General features: G+C 38.8%; 1 protein-coding gene across 2 annotated transcripts in view; it reads left to right on the forward strand.

Moving 5' to 3' along the window:
- The window catches only part of THADA (THADA armadillo repeat containing), a 168,316-nt gene that overhangs the window by 93,747 nt on the left and 51,621 nt on the right, over positions 1-22,948 (forward strand). For both annotated transcript variants that reach the window (XM_076334455.1, XM_076334454.1), the window contains one exon: positions 10,304-10,419. In XM_076334455.1, coding sequence (XP_076190570.1) covers positions 10,304-10,419 — 116 coding nt within the window. The remainder of the gene's footprint in view (positions 1-10,303; positions 10,420-22,948) is intronic.

Genomic DNA, 22,948 nt, shown 5'->3' on the forward strand with positions numbered 1-22,948 from the left:
TTTCAGCAGTAACATGATGCATGTATTTGCTGTAGTTTAAGTTTCATCATAAGTTATCTATGTTTCTATGAACTTCATAGTTTCAAAAAGTAGAAAACGTCAGGAAGACCAGTGGTCCAAAACTGATGAACTCTGAGGAAATACTGTCTGTATTTTCCGTGTGTTTTTGGTGGTACGGTCTACATCTTACTGGTACATAGGTATTCTTCCCATTGTTTTCTCTGGAGAGCAAAGTGCTTTCAAAAAAGTATACTTAAAGCATAATTTAGTCATTTTTTCTCCCCACATAAATTCTTATGCACATGCCTACTATCTCTGAACTGGAACTTAGAGGATCAGAGTTAAGTCTGTCTCTGGGATGCATCCCATGTAGATTTTAAATAAATCACTTGATCTCTCCATTTCCTTGCCTGAAAGACTTTCTTCTATAATAATTCTCTTGGAATATGGCGGGGGGGGGGGGGGGCAGGGGGAGACTACAAAAATTGAGAAGCAATATGCCATTACATAAGTAAAAGCTTTATTTCTTCATCATTTGTGGAAAAGAAGTAAAAGGATGATGTGTATTTCAGGAAGCCAATCCTCTCTTCTCTCAGGTGATCTTCCTTGTTGGAAAGTGGCTGTATCCACGTCCTCCTGTGCTGAATAGTACTGCCTTGTAGTACAATGAGACTAAAAATATAGGAGGGCTGTTTGGCTGAGGATTGTCTTTTCCCTCTCATGGTACAGCTCAGTGGGATCCTCTTACATGAATTACTTTCTAGATGTTACCATAATTAAAAAAAAAAAAAAAGAAAAATTGCATTACATGCACCTTCCTTTGTGCTGTTGTCCTATATATTGCCTTTGTATAGCTGAACTACTCATTATTAATGTTTACACCTGGAATTCAGTTTGACTTATCTGCAAGTTAAGCCCACACACTAACTATGTTGTCTAGACATAAAGTTACTTTTATAGCATGTTTCAGTTGCATGTTCCTTTTTTGTAGGGATAATTTTGACAGAGGAAAATTCTTGTGAGTTCTACCTGTATTCAGCTGTGTTACTCTACAACGGAGGAGTATAGCATTTGAGTTCAGGGTCTAGGCATCAACATGGATGCTGTTTGATGTATCTGCATAGCTGTAGCCCCTAATGTCCCCATCATTACCAGCAAATAATTGTGTGAGAGCTTTCTTTAAGGGAGGGACATTTTCCCTATTCTTTGGACTTGAAGAAAGGTGCAGCAATCCCTGCCGTGGCATGACGAGCAGTCTTACACTAAGTAAGGAAGTATGAAATATGACCCTGAAAAGCACCACCTTTTGTTTTCATGGGTATAGCTACCTGCGCTTGGACATTTAATGTGGCAAATTATTCCTCAGACTTCAAAAATACTGAATGTTTTTCTTTTGTTTGAAAGAGAGACACCTGTATATGTATTTTCTCTTCTATAAGTTTAAAATCATTAGCTGAGAGAAGAAAATTGTTTTCTGAAGCTGCAAGTTTTACTTCACTTTATGTAATAATGTGAATTTAGGAAATAAAGGCATCAAATCGATATAGCTTACTTCTAATTATTTTCTCAGCTTGCGTGTTAATGCAGACGTTCCTGAGACAGAAGATCGCCTCTGCTGAAACCAGCAAAGCTATGGGGGTCAAGTAGCACTGTACTTCTGAGCACTCTTTATAAACATGTTCGTACAGACTGTGTCTCTTACATGTCAGCTTCTTAGTGTCGGTGGGGTAGCTGTATCCTTTAATATTTTTCCTAATTGTAAATATCCCTCAGTGAACAAGGGTGTGTACCCTGGTCTTTTATTTGCATTTTGTCTCCTTCATGTGGACCTGTGCAGGATAACTGTGTTACGAGGACGTAGTCTGGGAAAGAGTAATTTCAAATTGTTTATCCACCACCTCCCAAAAAAAGAAAAAGGAAAAAAAAGGTGTTTAAAGGAGGGGGAAAGCTTTTATATCCTTCGAGGTAGCTGGATTAAGACCGTGATGGGTGGGTTTTTATGATGGCAGGGTATAGACTTGGAAGAGGAGACTTCATTGTATCCTTCCTACTGTTTGTTCCAGGCAGAAATACAGGCTGAGCACAATTTTTAACTGCTTCCAACATACAGCCTGACGTGTTCATTTCTCTAGACCTTCAGGTTTTGGTTACATGCTGCTGGGAAGATAATAGGTATTTTTGCAGAGAGTGGAAATGCCACCAGCTCCACAGTAGCCTCTTTCATCTCTGGTCAAGCCGGCTGGTTAGGAGGACGTGTGTGAGACCCTTACTCATCAGGCAGGTTTGCCGTTTCCTAGCGCCGTCTACTTACTGGGGTTTTCTGTCTTCTCGTCAGCCAATCTGTCTGTAGGTCTTTTGGCTGGGCTTCTCTGCCCAGCACATGTACCTTTAGTTATAAGATGAATGGTAGTTTAAAAAGTATCTTCAATCTTAATGGTAAGAAAGTCCTAATAATTACAAAGTCAGACCTGCTATCAGGTTTCTGTGCGAATAGGCAAACTGTGTACTTTTAAGAAAAAATTCAGCTAGGACATTCAAGTAAAAAACACTAATCAATATGATGTTAGCTGGCAGCAAACTTCTCAGTGTTTTGTTTTTTCCTAATACAGAATTTGAGTTGCGTATGCAAATTTTAAGCTGGAATTCTATTTCACCCTGACTAAAATAGGAAGAAAAACCTAATAAAAATGGTATCGCAAGAACTTTGATCTGTGAAATTTCACATTCGTCAGCTTGTTTTAGACAAAAGCAGGAGTTTATCTTCAATTTTAAGAACACGTTTTTAATAATGGATCTTTTGTAGTATATGTCTGTCACTGAGAAGAAAGCTACTTTGCTGTTTTTCAGCATTTTGTACCTTTCATTAGCTATGGTACATTCATAATTTTCAGATTATTAAACAGCTGTGTTATTCTTGCTCAGCTATACGGAGTTACCTATTGTATTTTTATTTATAACTTTAGACACTTTCATACCTTATTTTACAACTTCTTAATTCAATTAAAACATGCTTGCCTGCATTTTAATTAAAACAACTTGATTATTCTATAAACCTAGCTTTATGAATTTTGATGGATGTATTTGGAAGATGGATTTAAAACCCCTACTTTCTCATGAATAATAAACCAAAATTGTGTAACTAGATGATGAAATGTGCTGACAAAACAAAGCTGAAATTATGGAAAAATGGAATTGTGAACCAGCTGTTGCTTTAAAGGAAGAAAAAAATTCTATACAGTTTTCAGAAAAATACTTGCAATGGGAAATATTTCAACTTCAGACTGATTTTATTAATTCATATGAAAACAAATTTGAGGAAGCAAATAATACTCATATATAGTAATCATATGACAGTCATAACTTATATTTGGCAGAAATAATAATCTGATCTGTTAGTTGTGAAATTACCATAATGAAATTAAAGACTTCAAAGAAAGGAGGTGGTAGGAACAAAGGGATGATGCCTGTAATAATCTGCTATATAGAAATGATCCAGGACTATGAGAGCAATGTAATAAGTGATGGCTTTTCTAACACTTTGCATTTGTTTGGGGATGGCAAGAGAATTGATAAATATTTGAAATTCCTCTTCAATATATTGTCATTTAAAGGTGGAAATAAATTCAGAATATTTACTCTGCCCCCAAGCACCTTCAGCTCTTTTTTTTTTTTTTTTCTCCTGATAAATACCTCAGATGAAGGAAAGCCTTAATGTTTGAAATAGAGTTGATCTATCCACACTGTACCTAAACCTTGGTGTGGCAGAGGATGAATCATACGCCGTGAGAACGCAGGGCACGGGGGGTGCCACCAGCGCTGTCTGGTACAACGCGTTTGTGTGCTGTGGTTCTGTACTAATTTTAAACTATTACCCTGCAACTTGCGTAGCTGTTTTTGTTTGCGAGAGTAGCATGAACTGCAGGGACTGTGTTCATACCATACTTGCTGGTGATAAAATATTACATTTATTCTCCACAAACACAAATTTTTACAGAGCAGGGCAATATCAGAAGGTAGCCAGATACTTATAAACTCTCCCATCTATTTTTGTATAGATATCTTCTTGGAAAACTGGGGGGAGGTAGTTGAGGTTTTTAGTCCCACTGTAATTATCACACTGGCACTTTTCATCTTTAAGAAAAAAGGGATTTTTAGGGCTTGTTTTTCCTTAGAGATAATTATTGTATCTTTGAACTTTTTATCATCCTAATAAAAATGCCTTCACCTGTCACAGCAGCTTGCCAGTTTTTATCTGCATGGTCGTAGTAAAAAAATGAAAAATTGGGCCTCACTTTCAGAATACAGAGATAACTTGGCAGTTGTATTTATCATACAAGAAGAATAAAATTTTATCTGCCTTTAAATGAGAGAATAAAAGAAAAATCATGTTTGAGGTTTTCTCACTAGCCTGTTAATACTCAGGCAAAAGCTTTTGATGGAACAATTCCAAAAAACCATATATAGCTTAATGCAGTCATCTCCTTACTGCTGCCATTTTGCAAACACCCTTTTTTGGCTTTCCTTGTTGCTTCAACCTCCATAGTTTGGTGAGTGGCCTATTTTTCCAAGCTTAGTATTTACACAGTGTTTTCTTTCAGCTGGTGAAACATCTGTATTCTTTGTATTTTTTTTTTAGGGAGTTAAATGATCTATGCTGAGAATGTACAGTTTAGGGTGATGTCAGTTTGCTTTTTTGTTTTTTCTTTTTTTTTCAAGAAGCACTGAAATGAACACTGGGAGCATTGTTTCAGTCTTGCACTTAGGAATGTGACTATTTGTACTGTATACTTAATTTCATCCAAACATAGCTGAGGGCATGCACGCAGAAGTTTTTATTGCTTCAGGTCAGCTTAAGGGGAGAAAAGTTTAATTTTGCTACTTCACTGAGAAGTGTGCAATTATATAACCTTCAATGTGTTTTTGGAAAATCTGATTGTTTAAAAAAGGCACTTTGTGCAGAAACATTCAACATGTTTCTGTTGAAGGCTGTGTTTTCTTTTAAATATGAACATGTGCGCATGCACACCAAGTATCCACCTAATCATTATTTCATGTCTGAAGTTACAAGTTTATTGTAAATTTCAGAAACCTTAGTTCCTCCTATAAAATTAGTGCTAATGCTACAAAATGTTAATTTTAATTTATTAGACAGAATGTGTGTCATAATAGATCAACTTTGTGGCTATTTAAAAGGTTGTGTTATATTTGCAGTGTCTCTGTACATAATGCAGGAGAACTCTTAGCATCAAAAAAAATTTAAAGGCACTTGCTAAATTTTGTGTTTTAGACAAGTTTTCATCCACCCTTGCATTGCTTCATTATTCTAATAGTATTTTTCACAGCTTGAACACAGCAATTTGAGCTGATATGAGAGCTTCTAAAGATAATGATCAGCTTCATATCATATCAAAGTTGAAGTGGGGGAGAAAAATGTCTTTCTACTTTTCATGATTTATATTTTTGACTTAGCTGATGTCTAATCATTGAAGTATTTATTTTTCAAAAAAGTAATGTGCTTTTTTTTTTTTTTACTTGATCATATAGAATGAACACTTGGAAAATAGCACATGTTATGTCTTAAGGTCTGCTTGGGTACAAAGAAAACACTCAACTTTCTCATGCCATGACAGGAAGACACAGAAGGCTCTCAGTGTTGCAGCTGAAAGCATGCTGTTTGGTGGGGAATGGATGTGAACAGGACAGAAGGCTGTGTGTGCTGATTGACCAGTGGGGAACCAAGCCAGCTGTTTCTTTTTTGCCTCTTCCCTTCCCCGCTTTCCTCCACTTTTACCCCTTTTCTTGAGGCTTCTACAGCTGAAGAGCAAGGATGAAGCATCGACAATGCCAAGGAATGGAGGGAAGATACTGGAAGTTGGGAATTGCTGGAGAGCAGAACACGGCTTCTATTCACTGGCATGCTGGGTCCTTGGGTTTTGCTAATTAGGATACAGTGTCACACCTGAGCTGGTTTGGTGCTTTTTCCACACCCCCCACACCCCACCCCGTGTTATTCTGCACTAAGAAGTCCTCCCATGTTGGTGGTTTTATCTGCAGCAGGTTAGGACATGCTGGCTCAGAGTTAGTAGAACCTCATGGACCAAAGGGTCTCAGAATGGTCAATTGCTGGACACTGTTCCCCATTATGTATCCAAGTATCTGGACTTCCCATGGCTTGCACTGTTTTAACAACTCTTGCCCAGGTTGATGGGCAGTCTGTACAGTCCTGCTGGTGTATTAGCCTGACTCCTGAACAGCCTGCTCGGGGAAAGAAGAGGTTTGTGAGCATCCAGCAACTTGCCATTTTTAATGCAGGGTTCCACAGAGCTACAGACAATACCTTGGGTGTTGTGTCTTCAGTCCTATTAAAAAGACTCCCAATATCTCAAAGATGCTTTCAGGCTGCTTTCTTGGTGTTTAGTTCATGTCAAATTTAAAGATAATAACTGTCATCCTGTAAGTCTTCATAAACCTTCCTCTACAGACAGTGCAAATCTCTTGTAAAACTACCTTTAAAAAAGAAAAAAACCATTAATATATTACCTTAGTGTAATAAAAAACCAATCCCACATAGAAAAGAACACCATGACCTCATTGCATTTATGTGTAAGTGAGAAATTTAGCAGAGGATTTTAAATCAAGTAGTATTTTGGACTTGAGGAGAACCATGTGCTGGAAAGCCTGTCTATCTTATTATCTATATCAAATAGTCTCATAAAACTTGCTACCTCCCCATGCAAACATTGCCTGGCTTGTAGTCTTAGATCATGGAAGCTACAACAATATTACTATAAGCCAAACAATGACGTGTCACACACAATGGAAGTGAAGTACTACTGAGGTTAACTTTTACAGATTGCTTGTTTGGTTGCCTCAAGTTCTAGCTTACATAAAATAAGGCTTTGAATAAAACATGTGGACGTGAATTACAATTTCAAATTTAGTTTAGGCATTCTAAAATCTTATGCTGAAAAAAATAATTCTTTTGTGAGGAAAGCTTTCTAGGTCTCTAAAATTTGGTGAGGGCACCTTAATAAATGATAGAGGGCTTGCACTGAAATAATGAGAAAATCAGTATTTTGCATATGTCAAAAGTTGGACCAGGGTAAACGGTAATAGTTGAATGTTGTCTTTGATGAATGCCAACATTTTTCAAGACCGAATCAAACCCTTGTGTGAGTTGCACCTTCTAATGCTACTGCTTAAATATGGCTCATGCCCTCTGATTTTTACCCTCTGAATGGTATTGAAAGGATATGGTTCATACAGACACTGAATTGCAGAGGAGTTTTGATTGCGTTTTCATTATTGAATTTCCTACCTGGACTAATTTAAATCCACAAATTTGACCTACTTAGGATGCACAGTTCTCCCTCTCTCAAGACCTTTTCCTTGAACTATCAAACTACTTAGGTTTCCTTTGTATTTAGGAGGGAGGTGCTTTGGGAGTTGTTTTCAAAGCTGAAGAGATTAACTTAATTTAAGCTTCTAGGAAAAAATATGATAGCCCCTTCATAATTGTGAAACAGATTTTATATTATTGCTTAGAGGTAAATCCCTTCTCGTTCCTGGAAATGGAACACAAGCACAGAAGACTAAAATCAGAAAGGTTAAGGCACCAAATGATTTTCAATTAGCAGAGGATAGAAAAGATAATAAGAGCAGCTTCTGCATATACATTATTTTCCTTTTTCATCCCTTTTCTTCTATAGTGTCCATTACTTAACAGAGATTAAGGGCAAGCCACAAAAAATAGAGAAACTAGCAGTAGTGGCAACTTTGTGCATTGGTTTTCATGAAAAAGGTTAATTTCAAGTCAATACTTACATAAACTGTTTTAATAAGCAGACAGTTGCACAGGCAAGAGCAGGCTAAAGAAGAAGATTCAAGGTGGAGATCTCTGGTGACGCTCTCAAATGTTTGCAAGCTTGCGCTTTTCTAAAGCCTTTTGTAGAAAAAGATCAATATTCAAAACGATCTTGGAAAAACCATCTTAGAAAGATGTTCAGTACAGAGGACTTCAGAAGATCTTAAAAAAAGACAAGATGAGAGCTATCTTTCTGGGATGTCTCTTGCCTACAGAGCACCTGCTAACACAGGGAGACGAGAGTTTATTTCATTGTTCCTGTCAAGGGGGCCTCAGTGGGATCTCTGTGTTGAATAAGTACCTCACTAGGAAAAAACCTGGACCGACTGAATGGTGCCCAGAGAACAGTTGTTTACTGTGAGGGCAAGGGTGGGAGTGGAGAGGAGCACCTTACCTCAAGAGCTTGGATTTCGGGGGTGAAACACTAGAAGGGGTTGCATACAAATACTTTGGAATCTGCTTTCTTGGCTGTTTTCAGGATTAGGACAGTCAGCCACTTGTTTCATTGGTGAAGGTTTAGACCCTGCCTCAGTGTTTGTACGGATTAGACAGTCTCTTGACATCTCTTCTGTTCTCTTTCTGTGCTTATTTGAAACCACTGCAGCTGTTTTTCCACTTGAATAATTTCACAAAAAATAACCCAGATGAAATTGTGTCAAGTTAATACTATGTGGCAGTGCTTGTGTTTCCAAAACAAGCAAACAAACAAAAAAAATTAACCCCGGGAGCAAGTGACAGCTGGAATGCGGGAAACCAAGATCTGAGATGTGAAAGTCTGGATATAAAGGTTTTTCTTTTCCCAAAGTGACGTGAAGGCCTCAGCTTGATCCGTTAGTCATAAAATTGTCACTTTGCAAGTATGAAGTGCTAATACTCTCACACGTTAAGAGTGTTTCCATATAAAATGCTCATGTGTGTATTTTCAGAAATGGTCTGATAACACCTCTAAAGCTTCCTAAATTCTGCACATCGCCAGTTTCAATAAATAATCAAGGGGTGTGTGTGTACTTTTTCAGTTTGCATAGAAACCCTGTCTTGTCTATCAATGTAACTTACCTGTGTAGGCAAAAAGAATTTCAAATTTGGAGGCTGTAAGGCAAGTTAAAGAAAGAGGGAGAGTTAGCACCCTGTTCCTCCTATTCCAGCTTCCAAATTGCACGTGTGCAAAACTCTCTTTAACCCGAGCAAGATCTTTCCCGTTAGGCTTCAGTACTGCGCCACGTGTCTCCCTGTTTTTCCATTTAGAAATTAAATCACCTAGGTGTTGCCTGTTCACTTGCATACGAATGGGAAAGTTGAAAACTAAGTGGGATGATATGGGCATTGTCACTTGTGTCAGAAGTGTGCGTCATGCACTCTCTCCCACATGCAGAGGATGGGTACTACAGGGGCTGGGCTTGGAGAATCCCTCTCCACAGTACAGTTGGTATCAGCTTTCATATATTATCCAATATTTCCTTTTCATGCTTATGATCTAGATGACTATACGTCTTTTTTTAACTTCATTTTTTCTTGATGCTTTTCTATATATTCAATACTACTTGGAATCTGTTTTTAAATAGCAAAGGAAGGTCTCTAAGAACAGAAATTATTTGCTTTGTTAACTGTCTGACCAGAAAGCTACAGGTCATGCTTTCTATTTTGGTATCTTGAATTCTTCCCTTCGTGGCAGCTAGGACGTGTCTACTAGGCTTTTATGTGAAGCTCTGGAGGAGATAGCACAGTCAGTGCACAGCCCCAGTGCAGGAGCTCAGTTTTCCCTGTCCTTGGAAGGGAAAGGTGCGAGCATCTCCCTTCGCTGTGAAACCCAACTGCCCACTGCGTTTGACCGGAGCCCTGAATGAAGGATCTCAGGAGCAGGAATAAAGATACTGTTCTGTCAGCGCTTCAGAGTGGTTATAGATGATAATTCTACTGCCTTTTAAAAGCTTTTTGCTCAGTGTGTGGATTTTAAACACCCTTCCCTGTCTCCTTGGTTGTACTTGTATGATGCAACCAGCCCGGCTCCACCCAGTGGGCCAAGCTGCCGGCGTGCTCCACGGACAGTTGTGCTGGCACTGGTGAGCAGATGGCACCGCAAAAAGGTTGAAAGTTGAGGGATGCTGAAGTTGGTAAGGGCCAGTAGGAGTGGTGTTCATCAGGCTGTCCTCTGCTCACTTCACGGACGTTAACATCTTCCAGCACTTTCTGACTTCACGGACGTTAACATTGACCAGCACTTTCTGTGTTTTGTTGTTCAATTACTGTGAAAAGTGAATTTTAAAGAATAGGCAATTTAAGGATGCCATCTGTTGTTATGCCAAATGAATACACGTTTTTCCTTGAGTAATAGTTGTTCATTTTGCAGGTAGTTGTTTTCATCTTACAGTTATTTGGAGGAAAAGCAGTGGCTAGAAACTCTAGTTTCAATTTTTTAACTTTATTTATTTATTTATTTAGGTTTTTCACTTGCTGCAGTCGTACTTAGAATCAAAACAGCTCGTTAGTTCGGACTTTCAGCAGGGACTGGCTGACATCATTACCTGTATAGGAACCAAACTGTGGTTGGCTAAAAGGTAAGATAAAACACAAGATATATATGTTTATACACATAGGTTACTAACATGGAAGGCTTGGCTGATGGTGTTTTTTTAAATTATTTTTTGTTTTGGCAAGGTGGACAGATTTATTTCTCTAGAAACATGTAAAATTTAGATGCCTTATTGGCTTGCTGTTTTTTTAATCAAGATGATTTTTCTTTTCCCCCAAAAAAGCAAGGGATGGAAAAAAAAAAGTACACTTTACCTGTGTGCATTACTGTTTTTCAGTCTTCCCTTAGTTCGTTCTGAGCTAAATTTTATAATCCAGTCATTTAAAAAAAAAAAAAAAAAAGCATGACTGAAATGCCTACAGAAGCAGCCTTTTTGAGGAAGGGATGTGAATGTTGCTTCTGGCCTAAGAAAAATATGCCACATATATGAGGTTTTTATGTTACTATTTTCTCTGACTTTGACCTTTACAAAAAAGTAGTAGAAAAATGTCATAGCAATTGTTGAAACTATCAAAAGTATTTAGCTGCCCACAAACAATCCAAGATAGTTTTGGAAACATTTTCCTTAGGTTTCTGTAAAAGGATCTTCAGATGACCTACATACTGTGATCAAGAAACTTTTTTTAATTTTCTTTTTTCTTTTTTTTTTTCTTTTTTTTTTTTTTAAATTTAGTTGATCTCATCAATTGCTTTTGAAAATTCCCACCAAAAAACTTTAAAGGAATCAGTTGTGGACAGAGAGCACAAGTCCTTGTGTAGATAAATAACTGATATAATATAATAACTAGGTAATATTCCAGAGTACAGTTTGCACAGTGGAGGGAGGTCACCAATGCAGTCCAGTGTGGATCTCTGATAAAACCTATGTTGTTTTGTGATCATCAAAAGCAAAATCGTAAGTGATTTGGAGAAGGGGGGTGATTAGTGGGTTGAGGAAGTTTTCTGCCAGTGCTAACTGAGTTGGGGTAATCGAGATACAGTTGATCTTTGAGAACTACAGAAGTGTCTCCTGAGAGAGTGAGTGTGATGATACAGCAGGTAAAACTTGGTGTAAATAACTGTGAAATGATGCACATGAATAAAGCAGTCTGGACTTTACTTGAGGAAAGAGTGGTCGACCGAGCAGATTTTTTGTTTGAAAAAAATCACCCCGATTCCTGGTAGAGCCCAAGAGGGGAGGAGGCAAATATCATGAAAAAAATGCAGAACAAAACAGAAAACGCTTATGTTTCTGTATTAATCTGTGTTGTATATTTTAATATTGTGTAAATTCCAAAGAAGATACAGTAGAAGTGAGGAGCAGTAAAAAGACTGAAAATAACTATAGAATGGTTTCTAGATGGGGAATGACTAAACAGGCTGAGATTTTTTTTAACCTGGAAAAGGGACAACTTGAGGGATGACACGGAAAAAAAAATTAATGCTATGAGTCACATGGAAAAGGAGACAGGTATTTAGCATCCCTTCCAATGCAAGGTGGCAGATTTAAAAGAAACAAAATAATGAATTTTTTAACGTAATTTTAGTTTAGCTATGGAGCTCCATGATACAAGATACTGTTGGCTTTAAACCTATATGAATTTTTAACAAATGATTGAACAGGGTCAGGGAAGAAAAGCCCGGTGAGGTTACTAAGTATGTAGTTACCACAATTGGCTCAAGAAATTCTTCAGCAACCTTGAAGGCTGAGAGAGAGGTTTTGTCAAGTATCGCTGTTCTTACGCTTCCCTTTCCTGTGCCTCTGCTCTCTGCCCCAGTTGGAGACATCATGGTGGATTTGGTGGACCTTTTGACTTGACTTAGCATAAGCATTCTCAAGTCTTTAAATGAGAATGGTAATTTGCTTAATGAAACTAAATCCATTGATACTGTTATAAAGATTATTATATTATTATATAATTATATACAGTGTCACTGGTACTGTAGTGCAGTGATTGTTTGAAAAGTGGGTATTATAGCCACTCACTGTTAACCTTAAATGGGTAAAAAAAAAAAGTTAAAATAGCAGGAAAGCAGTTTGTGAATTTGGGGAAATTGGGAATTATTTTGAAACAGCAGTCTTCGTCCACATTTCTGAGCTAGTTCTGTAAAGTTCTTGCCGGTGTTCTTTCAACTACATACTTCCTTTGTACAATGGAACAAACTTCTCTGAAAAACTCTTATTTTAATTACAAAATCTTGGATTGCCGAAGTAGTTCTTAAAAATGAGGCTCAATTGTCATGTGTATATCTGGAGGAATTGCTGTCTTTCTTCAGCTGTTTGCCGAACTGTTTCTTTTTCTTGTTTGGTTGTGGGGTCTTTTTTTTTACCTTTTCAGGGCCAGAATATGATTTCCTTTCATCAGAATGTATTGGTGTGGAATAGCTCAAGAAAATACTGCACATTCCCTGTAATGTACTAATCTCTTCTCCCTCCTCCACTCCCCCACCTGATTTTGCTTTAGAGAATAAAATAATGGCTCACATTCCCCAAACTGAATTTCATAAAACGTTCACTTTTTCAACTGCTATTTTCTGTCTGTTGTGAAGGCAGGCTTCTGATGTTAATGGGATATGGTTGCTTTTTCCCCTTTGTAGCATATATTAGAAGAAAAAAAATCTTTCCTCCACCTTCCTTGGTTTCGGTTTGTTTGGGTTTTTTTATTTTACATTTTCAAAATACTAACTTTTTTGAATATTCAAAAGCAGTATTTCCATTTTTGACATTTTGGTGAATGAGATCTGCCTGCCATCCACTTCTCAAGGTGACGTTTGAAACTTTTCACTTTACTTGCAGGTTTATACTTCATATGGTGCTTTTTATTTTGTTTTAGCATATGCTTGTTTGTTGATCTAAAGTGGTTTAGTAATGTTATCGCTTCCCCCCACACCAGTGTTCGTTTATTACATTTTTTCCAAGTACGGGAGATACAGGGTGTTTGAGAAGAACAGAAATTAAAAAATACATAATATCTGCTTTGTTGGAGAACTGAGGTGATGGAATGAAGTGATGGAAATTAGTCTGGTGAAAGCTTTAAAAAAATAATCAATATATCAAGCTAAGCCTTTGAAAGAGTTCAAAGCTCTTTCATATGAATTAAAAAAAAAAAAAAAGTAGCTTTTAGCTCAACTGCATACCAAGTAGTTACAAGACTAACTGTAGGTGCCTTCTGCTTCATAAATACAGAAAGCTAAAAGAGCAGCCTTCGGAGCTGGTAATTTGTTACACAGAAGTCCCGGAAATATCTGTCTTGTTTCATTTGTAGCCTTTGGCATGGCAAAGTATTGGTATTGGAAGATATGTGAAACCATGTCATTGCACAGCTTTGCTGTAGGATGCTGTCTTCCAGTGCTTTTAGTTTGATTCCCCCCCCCCCCCCCCCACCTTCCTTCTTACTGGAGAGCACAGGAGGGGGAAAAGACTTTGAGGTTCTGCCAGAAGTCAAATAATACATTCTGCTAACCTCTAGCTGTGTGCCATTTCTTAGCTGAGAGCTTGTCTGCACTGGGAAAGTTTACTTCTAAGGCAGCTGCTTTCTTGAAACTAACTTACGTGGAATAGCCTTGTAAAAAACCAACTGGCTTTGCATTTTGCAAAGAGTCACTAGTTTGTCTGGAATGGGCCGCCTGCGGTGTGTGCACTTAGCTTTATAACCCAAATATCCCGTGCTCTGCGGTGCTGCTGCTTAGCTCTCTGCTTTATGGATAGGACTGTTAAAACCACAAATGGGTCCTTATGTAGGAGCACAAGATTCAAGCTCACACAACAAATACATGCAAAAGTTATTCTGGGCTTGGGCTCAGAACCAGATTCATTGTCCACTGAGATACTTGCTGCTTATTTTTCTCCAGGCTGACTCTAGGATGATCCAGCTATAACCGCTTTGAATGAGCGAAATCTCACAGGCATTTTATAACACTACAGAGTATGTTAACTTGCCAAGTTGATGGCCATGGCACTCCATCAAGCCTGTAGTGTCCCCTTTCCCCCTCCACTTGTGGCAGTGTTATGTGAGTGACAACAGGCAGACAACCAGTCTTAGGTCCTTCCTAGAAGGAACTTCATGTGAGGTGCATTTAGGTCATCTGTGTGGAAAGCAGGAATTATGGCCTCGCTGTGGTTTGAGGACTTCATGGTTCGAAGAGTGTAACCTAAATATGCCCTTATTCTTCTCACTGCCCCTTAGGAGACACAGCGGTAATTTCTAGTGAGCAGGCTATTAAAGGCAAAACAGTGTTTTGTGCTCTTTACAGTGGCTGTGTGGAAGTTTCCAGAGGCACATGCAGGCATATGTAGATATAGGTGCAAGATGCCCTTGACTCTCTGCAGCTTTGCAAGCAGCCTCTGTGTGATTTTTGGAAGGGGGGTATTCTTTGGGAGCTAGAAGGGGCTTTTTGTACTTTCAAAAGAGCAAGAAGGCAATAAATAAGGAGAATGTAAGATCATCCCCCTTAGCAGAGTGGTCCTTCTCTTCAGATAATTCCCTTGCCTCTTCCTCTTTCACTGCATCAAGACGAACCGTATTCTCCTTCCAAGGCCACGTCTGCCTTCCTGTTTTCTAACTTTTCCACTTTTCCATTTCTGTCTTTAAAACCTACACATTGAGCAGTGCAGTTAATTACCTTTGTTCATTAGCAGTGTGTATGCATTATACAGCCGTGTTCAAAAATTGAAAATCGTTTTAATAACTGAGCCTGCCTCTATGGAAGTCTTATTTACTTGGTTTCAAATTGAACAGTTACTTTCTGTCAGCTGGGCTGGAGCAATAATTCATGTGTGTGCTCTTAAACACACAAAACATCAAGGGAAATCTTTGTTGTCCTGTTCCATCTGAAAGCGAAGCATACCGGTATGAACAGTTACTGCACATCAGGTGCACAGTGGTAATTTGTTAATCTGCACTTTCTGACCCATGAGCCTAATTTAGCCTGGTTCGTCTTTGCTTTTGAGAGCAGAGTCATAACAGTTACGTCACGCTTCATAAATGTATTCCTGGAAGCATTCATTTAAATCTTACGTGCTTTTAGCAGGCTAATTCAGGTTTCTGTGCTGCTCCAAGTCCACTCTTCCACCAGTTTTGATAACAGTATCCTTAACACAGCTACAAATTTTTTATTTAGGCAGTTGGTGATTGCTTGTTTTGGAACACTTGCTTTGGGTATCAGTAGAGATGTTTAAACTTCAGACTGAAGTTTAAGATGTACTTTGCAAAGATAAAACATTCTTTGACTCCGGTTCATAGGTATACTCCTAATTTAAATATGAACGTTCAGGGAATCTTAAGAATTGAATAAGGTTGTTTAAGGTGTATTCCCTCCACCAGTGCAACATTCAGGGTAAGCACAAACCATGTACATTTACAGGTTTTGGACATAAATCCTCACTCATATCTAAAAACTCTTTCCAATAAACAAAAGAGTTTTAGTAGCTTGCCTCTTTATAGGCGAAAACCCTGATGTTAATTGTGTAAAATTCATTAAATTTGCACACGGGGATTAGTTTAACCTCTAAGTTTTTAGGATGCTGCTAAGGGATCACATGCGGTTCTCATTAAGAACAAAAAAGAGAAGAGACAGGATTATTTTATCAATCTGGTATGCTAAAAACAACACCAACAAAACACAGCCTTTCAGTATCATTCACCAAGGACAGCCAGAGCACAAATTAATTTTTCTTAATAGCTGAAACTCAGGATGTTCTTGGTGGTATCACAATGAAAAAATAATTTGTGTAGCTTCTTTTTGAAGCAATAAATTCTCTGCCTTTACCAGGAAAACTAACTGCAACATAATAGTCTGGCTTTGGTGGTGGTAGAAAAACTTAAATCACCAGACCAGCAGCTTTCCTTTTGGAGAAAATGCCTGCTATAATGCAGGATGAGCTGGTCTTACAGAATGGCCAAGTCAAGGGGACTGTGCACATGGTAATTACTCCAAGAAGATCTCAACAGCACCAAGTAGGCAAGCAGATGCACTGTTACTAGATGTTTGTATTTCTATGCGGGTGTTCCTGCGCTTCCAGGAACTCAGCAAGGTTTACTTGGTAGTGTAGGCTTCATTATTATTTTTTTTTAATGCTTTCCATTAAATGTAGGCCTGTTGTCTGTGATGTTCACTGATGTGCTGGTTTTGTATTACACAGTTAAAAATGCTATGGACAAAGTTTAATAATTAAATCCATTATTAATGTCTCCTCAAGAAGACAAGAGGAAGGCCGTGCATGTTGATTCAGTGCTACAGATGTGGGCTCTGAGAGAAAACAGACTAAAATATGAAAGCTGCCTTCTAAACAAATATAACCCCAAAAACGTCAGTTTTTAGAATACTGCAGAATTTGAAAGCTAATAACCAAAACAATGGGAGATTTAATCTTTTAATCAGCTGCTCATTGTATGTGTAGGGGTGATTTCCATAAGCTTTGTCGCCTCCATGAGTAACAAATGATCATTTTCCAGATCTCTCTGAAGGTAAAATATGGTCAGTGCAAGGCCAGCTTGGCCTGGTTCATCAGCAGCCCTCCAAGGATAAAACCCCCTATGGACAGCCCCCTAAGGATTATGTAGAGTTGACTGTATCAAGACTCAAACATCACAGAAGATGCACTTCTTGGTGTGTTTAAAAGATATTTTAGCTGATAAAATTGCAGGTCACATATCAGAAGAATCTGGCCACCAGAAGAAAGAATATTTTGCAGAGATTTGCCATCCTTCAGGAAGGAGTAAGCTGGAAGTTGATAGGGAGGGAAAGATATACTGTAAACCTAAAATTTAGTTGCCAGTGTGCCAGCCTGAAGACTTGAAATTATGCAAGACAAAGGCAGACTGGGAAACTCGGAATAGACCCCATCCCTGAGCACCAGCTGGCATTAGGACATGTTGGACTTAATCCAAATTCTTCCCTGCGTTTATGCCAGAGCTAAAGGTGCAATTCCAGTATGCTGTATGTATGCAGTGTGCAAAATGTTGACTCATCAGAAGTGTTTTTAAAGTTCAGAAATACAAGGATTTGTGCAAAGGCTTTTGCAATAGCATCCCGTGTATTAGCTAGAATATGATGTTTAGGAAACCAATTTGATTTATCTGTTGGAAGCAAAAACTGTATGTGATATTGGTGGCTAGAAAGTAGGAGAATTCAGGGTTTAAATTCAACACCGGCAGGCTGACTTATTTTTTGCCAGCTAAAATGTAAAATTTAATAGGTGTTGCTGAGGGTGTTTTGTTTTGTTTTTTTAAATAACATTTAAACAGACAAATAGGGTGGTGTTTAGCTATTACAGGTTTTCTTTTTCTTTTAATATGGGGCTCTTCCTAAAATACTATTGATAAGTTTAATCCTGTGAAAAGGTCTTCCTTCCAGGAATTTTAGGCTTTTTCAGCCTTTCCAAAGGCTCCAGAAACATACATCATTACAGTAAGAGTGACTTTTTCATTAAAGACCAGAGAAGGAGTAGGCAGTTCGTTTAATTAATAGATCTCTTTGGAAATTGAAGTGGAAACAGTCACATAAGTCATAAGGATGATTCTCTTCTTGTTCTCAAGGCAGCTATGAATTGGCCTTTGGAAGAGTTGCCCTTGTAATCTTGCCAGCACTGGTTTCTTTACCCTGACACGTAAGAGTGTGTTGTGAACTTTCTGGACAAAAGGCAGGGATTTCTAGGCGGCTTTGTAAGTTGTATAATTTTGACTGGAGTTCTACATTAACTTGATTCATGAGTCAAATCTTGTCATCAGTTTTTAAAGATTGGGGCTGAGAGTAACCAATTTGAGTGTGTTGATTAGAAGGAGCTAACAGTCATTTAAACACTGTACTTTACTCTGAAAAAATGCTTGGCTGACACCCTGTGTAGTTATGTATTGTTTTACCGTGACCAAAACTATGTTGTATGTGTTACATATTATTAGGAGGAAATTCTGTTTTGTTGGTTATTTAATAAAGTTATATTCCAGTTTGACAAATGAGATTAGCTTGTATTCATAAAGCTGCACTGGCTGAAATTTGAAATCTTTCAGACTCTTCTGAGAGCTTGGAGCTTTTCTGAGGCGTTTTACAAAAGTTTTGTTTTAGATATCCCTAAGATAGCCAACTACACTAAGATACCTATAGCTAAACTAATTCACAAGGGAGATGTTACGGGTTTTTATTTAATAGACATTGATTGGCAGGTTGCATTTGAAATTTATTAAGTGCTCATTTAGAGTTTGAGCAAATATGCTTTGATTTTTATGTCGTTAAATGTTCAGTAAATATCGTAAGTTGTTGTATATTTATAGTGTTTGTTCTGCTAATAGTTTTGCAACATCTGTTTCCTAATGAGGAAAAACATGAGCAAAATAAACTACCTCTTTGGAAAACATTGAATTTCTTTTGACTAGAATAGCCAAAAACTAATGTTATGAAGATAAACACAAACAGCTTTGATTTCATAATCAGTGACTTGTGTCTGTCTTATTTATATAACAAATGCAATATATTAATGTTACTGTTGTTGTTGTTGTTCATCTGTAAGTGAGGTGATGCTCTTTTGGAAAAAGAGGAATGATCCAGGAGATAATAGTTGTCATCTTTTTAAGTCATCTGACTTAGTGTCATTGAAAATTGGGGTTTTTAGAAGAGAATGAGAATCTGCAAAAGCTGTGCATCAAAATTCTTTGATACTTGCTCTACATAAAGGTGTGTTGGCATCCTCGTTTATATATAGAAATCTGAGTGGTTATAAATGGTGTCCTGTAATGAGTAGAAATTATGCTTAAGGGCCGCTGCAGACCTTAGTGGTTAGAGGAACAAGAGGTTGTATATTTAGTTTAAATCTTTTTCCCAGTGTTCTGACAGAATTGAGGCCAAATGTGTGAGCTTCCCATTTTGTTTGCTCCTTGTTGTTTCCCTTGGAAGAGGACATAATTTGCTCTGTAATTCATTAATGTTGATCTTCTTTAAAATAAACAGTAATACAAGAGAAACTGAGTTTTAGAAGTTAAGCCATGTGTTCCTCATAGAGTTGAAACCATGTGTGTGAGCAGGGTACACAGGAGGTCTGTGACCACGTATTGCTGATTTCTCCAATAAATGCCAGTTTGGTTTGCATCAGAGCTGCCATCCAAAATAAGCAAACCGATGAATACCTTAAATTCAGCATGACTTAACTATAAAAGGTAAATCAAACTTTTAAAAAATAATATTTGCAGAGCTCCAAACTGTGAGAGTCTAGGATTGATTTCATGTTATGTAGACCTAAGCTGCAATCAGTAGTACTTAAAGGCGGTAAAGGCAGAACAGAAATCAAAGCGGTCCCAAGCGCTACTGTTGGTAGCCAAAGCCAGCTGGAGCAAAATGCAGTATTGCACGTGGAGCTTCTGAACCTGCCCAGTCTGATTTACATCTACAGAGAGGGTATATCTCCTGAAGGGTACGCTACCAGGCAGTTCCTTGTTGAAAACAAATAGCTTATTGTTACTCTGGTCATATAATATGCAGTAAGTGCTTAACCTGGGCCTCTTCAAAGGCATTTGAACAGGCCTGTGAATTTAAAAGGGGCAATGTCCGCCCCTTATTCTACACCATCTATATCATGCCCAGGTCCCACACTTTCCAATACATCCCAATTAATCACCACCACCTTTCCTCTCTTTTGATATAGACACACAGATATCATTCCCTAAGTCTATGGGCCATCCCTCTCAAATGTCCCTTGAGTTCATTTAGTCCGTGACTTCGGGCTCCCATCTGTCATAACAGTCCTTCAGAGCAGGAGACGTGGTGTGTGGTGTTGGGTTATTGCATGCTGAAGCCAGTTCTGGTTCCATCACCGCTGCGCTTGTCTGGTTCTATCATAGCTGCACTTCACTCGGTTTCATCAAAATTCAGTCGTCTTTAATTTGGGTGATTCTTACTGTGATACCATTGATATGACATATAACAACCATAGTAGTGATGACATGCAGTATTATATAGCAATTAACATCATAAAATTCAAATCATTGGCTACTCTCACCCAAAATCAAATCACCCTGAGGTACACATCGGACTTCCACATCCTTCTTCATTATTCACCAAGTGCACCCAGGTCCTTGAGCAAAAGCAATCCCACAGATGGGTTTGCCTTTGCCCAAGGCAGGAATAACCCAGACTGTCTTCCCCAGCATGTTTTTTATGTGTACTACAGGGACTTTATCCCCTTCTGCAGTATGTAAATTTTTGACTGGGCAGAGCCAGCTCGATTGGCAGATCATGTTGACTAACCAGGTGGCTTTTGCTATAAATGTGTGTCCCAATGTTTGAATGTCCCAGCACCCATTGCTCTCAGTGTAGTCTTTAATAGTCCATTGTATCGTTTGATTTTCCCGGAGGCTGGTGCATGATAGGGGATGTGATGTACCCACTCGATGCCATGCTCTTTGGCCCAGGTGTCTATGAGGTTGTTTCGGAAATGAGTCCCATTGTCTGACTCAATTCTTTCTGGGGTGCCATGTCGCCATAGGACTTGCTTTTCAAGGCCCAGGATAGTGTTCCGGGCAGTGGCACGGGGCACGGGATCTGTTTCCAGCCATCTGGTGGTTGCCTCCAGCATTGTAAGCACATGGCGCTTGCCTTGACGGGTTTGTGGGAGTGTGATACAATCAATCTGCCAGGCCTCCCCATATTTATATTTCAGCCATCGTCCTCCATACCAGAGAGGCTTTAACCGCTTGGCCTGTTTGATTGCAGCGCATGTTTCACATTTATGGATGACCTGTGCAATAGGTCAAGTCCACCCCTCAATCACAAGCCCATCTGTATGTTGCATCTCTTCCTTGATGGCCTGAGGTGTCATGGGCCCACCGAGCTATAAATAATTCACCCTTATGTTGCCAGTCCAGCTCCACCTGAGCCACTTCAATCTTAGCAGCCTGATCCACCTGCTGGTTGTTTTGATGTTCTTCAGTGGCCTGACTCTTGGGTACGCGAGCATCTACGTGATGTACTTTTACAACCAGGTTCTCCACCCAGGCAGCAATATCTTGCCACAATGCGGCAGCCCAGATGGGTTTGCCTCTGCGCTGCCAGTTGCTCCACTTCCATTGCTGTAACCACCCCCACAGGGCATTTGCCACCATCCATGAGTCAGTATAGAGAGAGAGCACTGGCCACTTTTCTCGGTCAGCAATGTCTAAAGCCAGCTGGATGGCCTTCACTTCTGCAAGTTGGCTCGATTCACCTTCTCCTTCAGCAGTTTCTGTGACTTGTCGTATAGGACTCCGCACAGCAGCTTTCCACCTCCAGTCGCTACCACAACGTCCTTGAAAGGACTATTTAGTTCCATTAGCCTTTTTCTCTTAAAAAAAATCCCTGGACTCTTAACAGCTAACAAAAGGCTGCCAGTGACTTCAACTCCTTTCTAATTTTATATTCACATACCAGAATTGAAAATGAAATTACAAAGAAGTCTGACTACCCTATCCCCAATTACTTGTTCAGCATTAATGATAAGAAATTGGCTAGGTTTGGAAGACTTTATTTTCAGGATCTAATCCAGAAATCTGCTATAATGTGTCAAAATTAATAGTATGGAAACTGGCACCTGTGTTTTCAGATTTATCTACTTTTCAGCCATGCCTACGTAAAATAATAATTAAAGACACTTTTTTTTCCCTGTACTGAAGATACTGTTAGGCTGGAGCTTTAGGCAGTTAAAAAAAAAAATCTGTAGACCCTTTAAAACCTTCAGTCCCTTTAACTTTTTTGACTTGTGCTCTTTCAGTCACCTTGTATCTTCTATGGAGTTTCGTGATGGGAAGGGACACAGCAGCTCCTCCTGTCATTGTTTCGTTCCCCTTGATTAAATTAGAAACACGTTTCTTCTGGGCCTTGTTCTTTGTAAGCAGTAATCCTTTCCGTCCCTGCCTGTGCTTCTAAAGGTTGCAGGTGTCGTCTTCCCCTCTGCCTGGCAGGTCAAGCCTGTGACGATGCTTGCTTTTTACATGTTACTCAGGGCAGACAGCCTTTGACCTCTCTCCAGTCAGATGTGTTGAAATATCCTGCAATATTGACTGTTAGTGAAATTTAGCTCAGTGGTTGTCTGTGAGCTGATTTTTATTTCCACCTGGACAGTCAACCTCCAAGTACAGCATCATGAAGGAGTGACAGAAACTGTGGGATAAGCTTTTAAGTGCAGTGAGGTTCCTGGAGCAGGCTGGCTATAAACTCTGTATCCAAAGAGAAACAAAAATCAACAAGATGAACTTCTGAAAATTACGTTTTAATGCATCTGGGCATGGTATGTAGGGTGGGCATTAGGTCTTTGGTACCAGCTGTTTGACTTCACAGATCTGCTGTTGTTACACCAACCTGCTTGCTAATGTAGACAAAGCATTACTTTGATGAGGTTTGGATCTCTGCACTGACATCACTAGCCTGCTATTAGTATATATGTGTAGGAGTATGAATATTGTTTTGATACCCGTTTTATATTTCTTTGTGGACATACCCTTAGATACGAGAGTCCTAACCATCTCTAGCTCTATCCTGTTCAGAGTCACATACAGTTTATCATCTGGAGTAAGCATATGATATATTTGTTTCTATTAATATCCAGGTTGGAA

This window comes from Aptenodytes patagonicus, chromosome 3 (assembly GCF_965638725.1).
Source record: "Aptenodytes patagonicus chromosome 3, bAptPat1.pri.cur, whole genome shotgun sequence".
In the NCBI taxonomy this organism is placed as follows: Eukaryota; Metazoa; Chordata; class Aves; order Sphenisciformes; family Spheniscidae; genus Aptenodytes; species Aptenodytes patagonicus.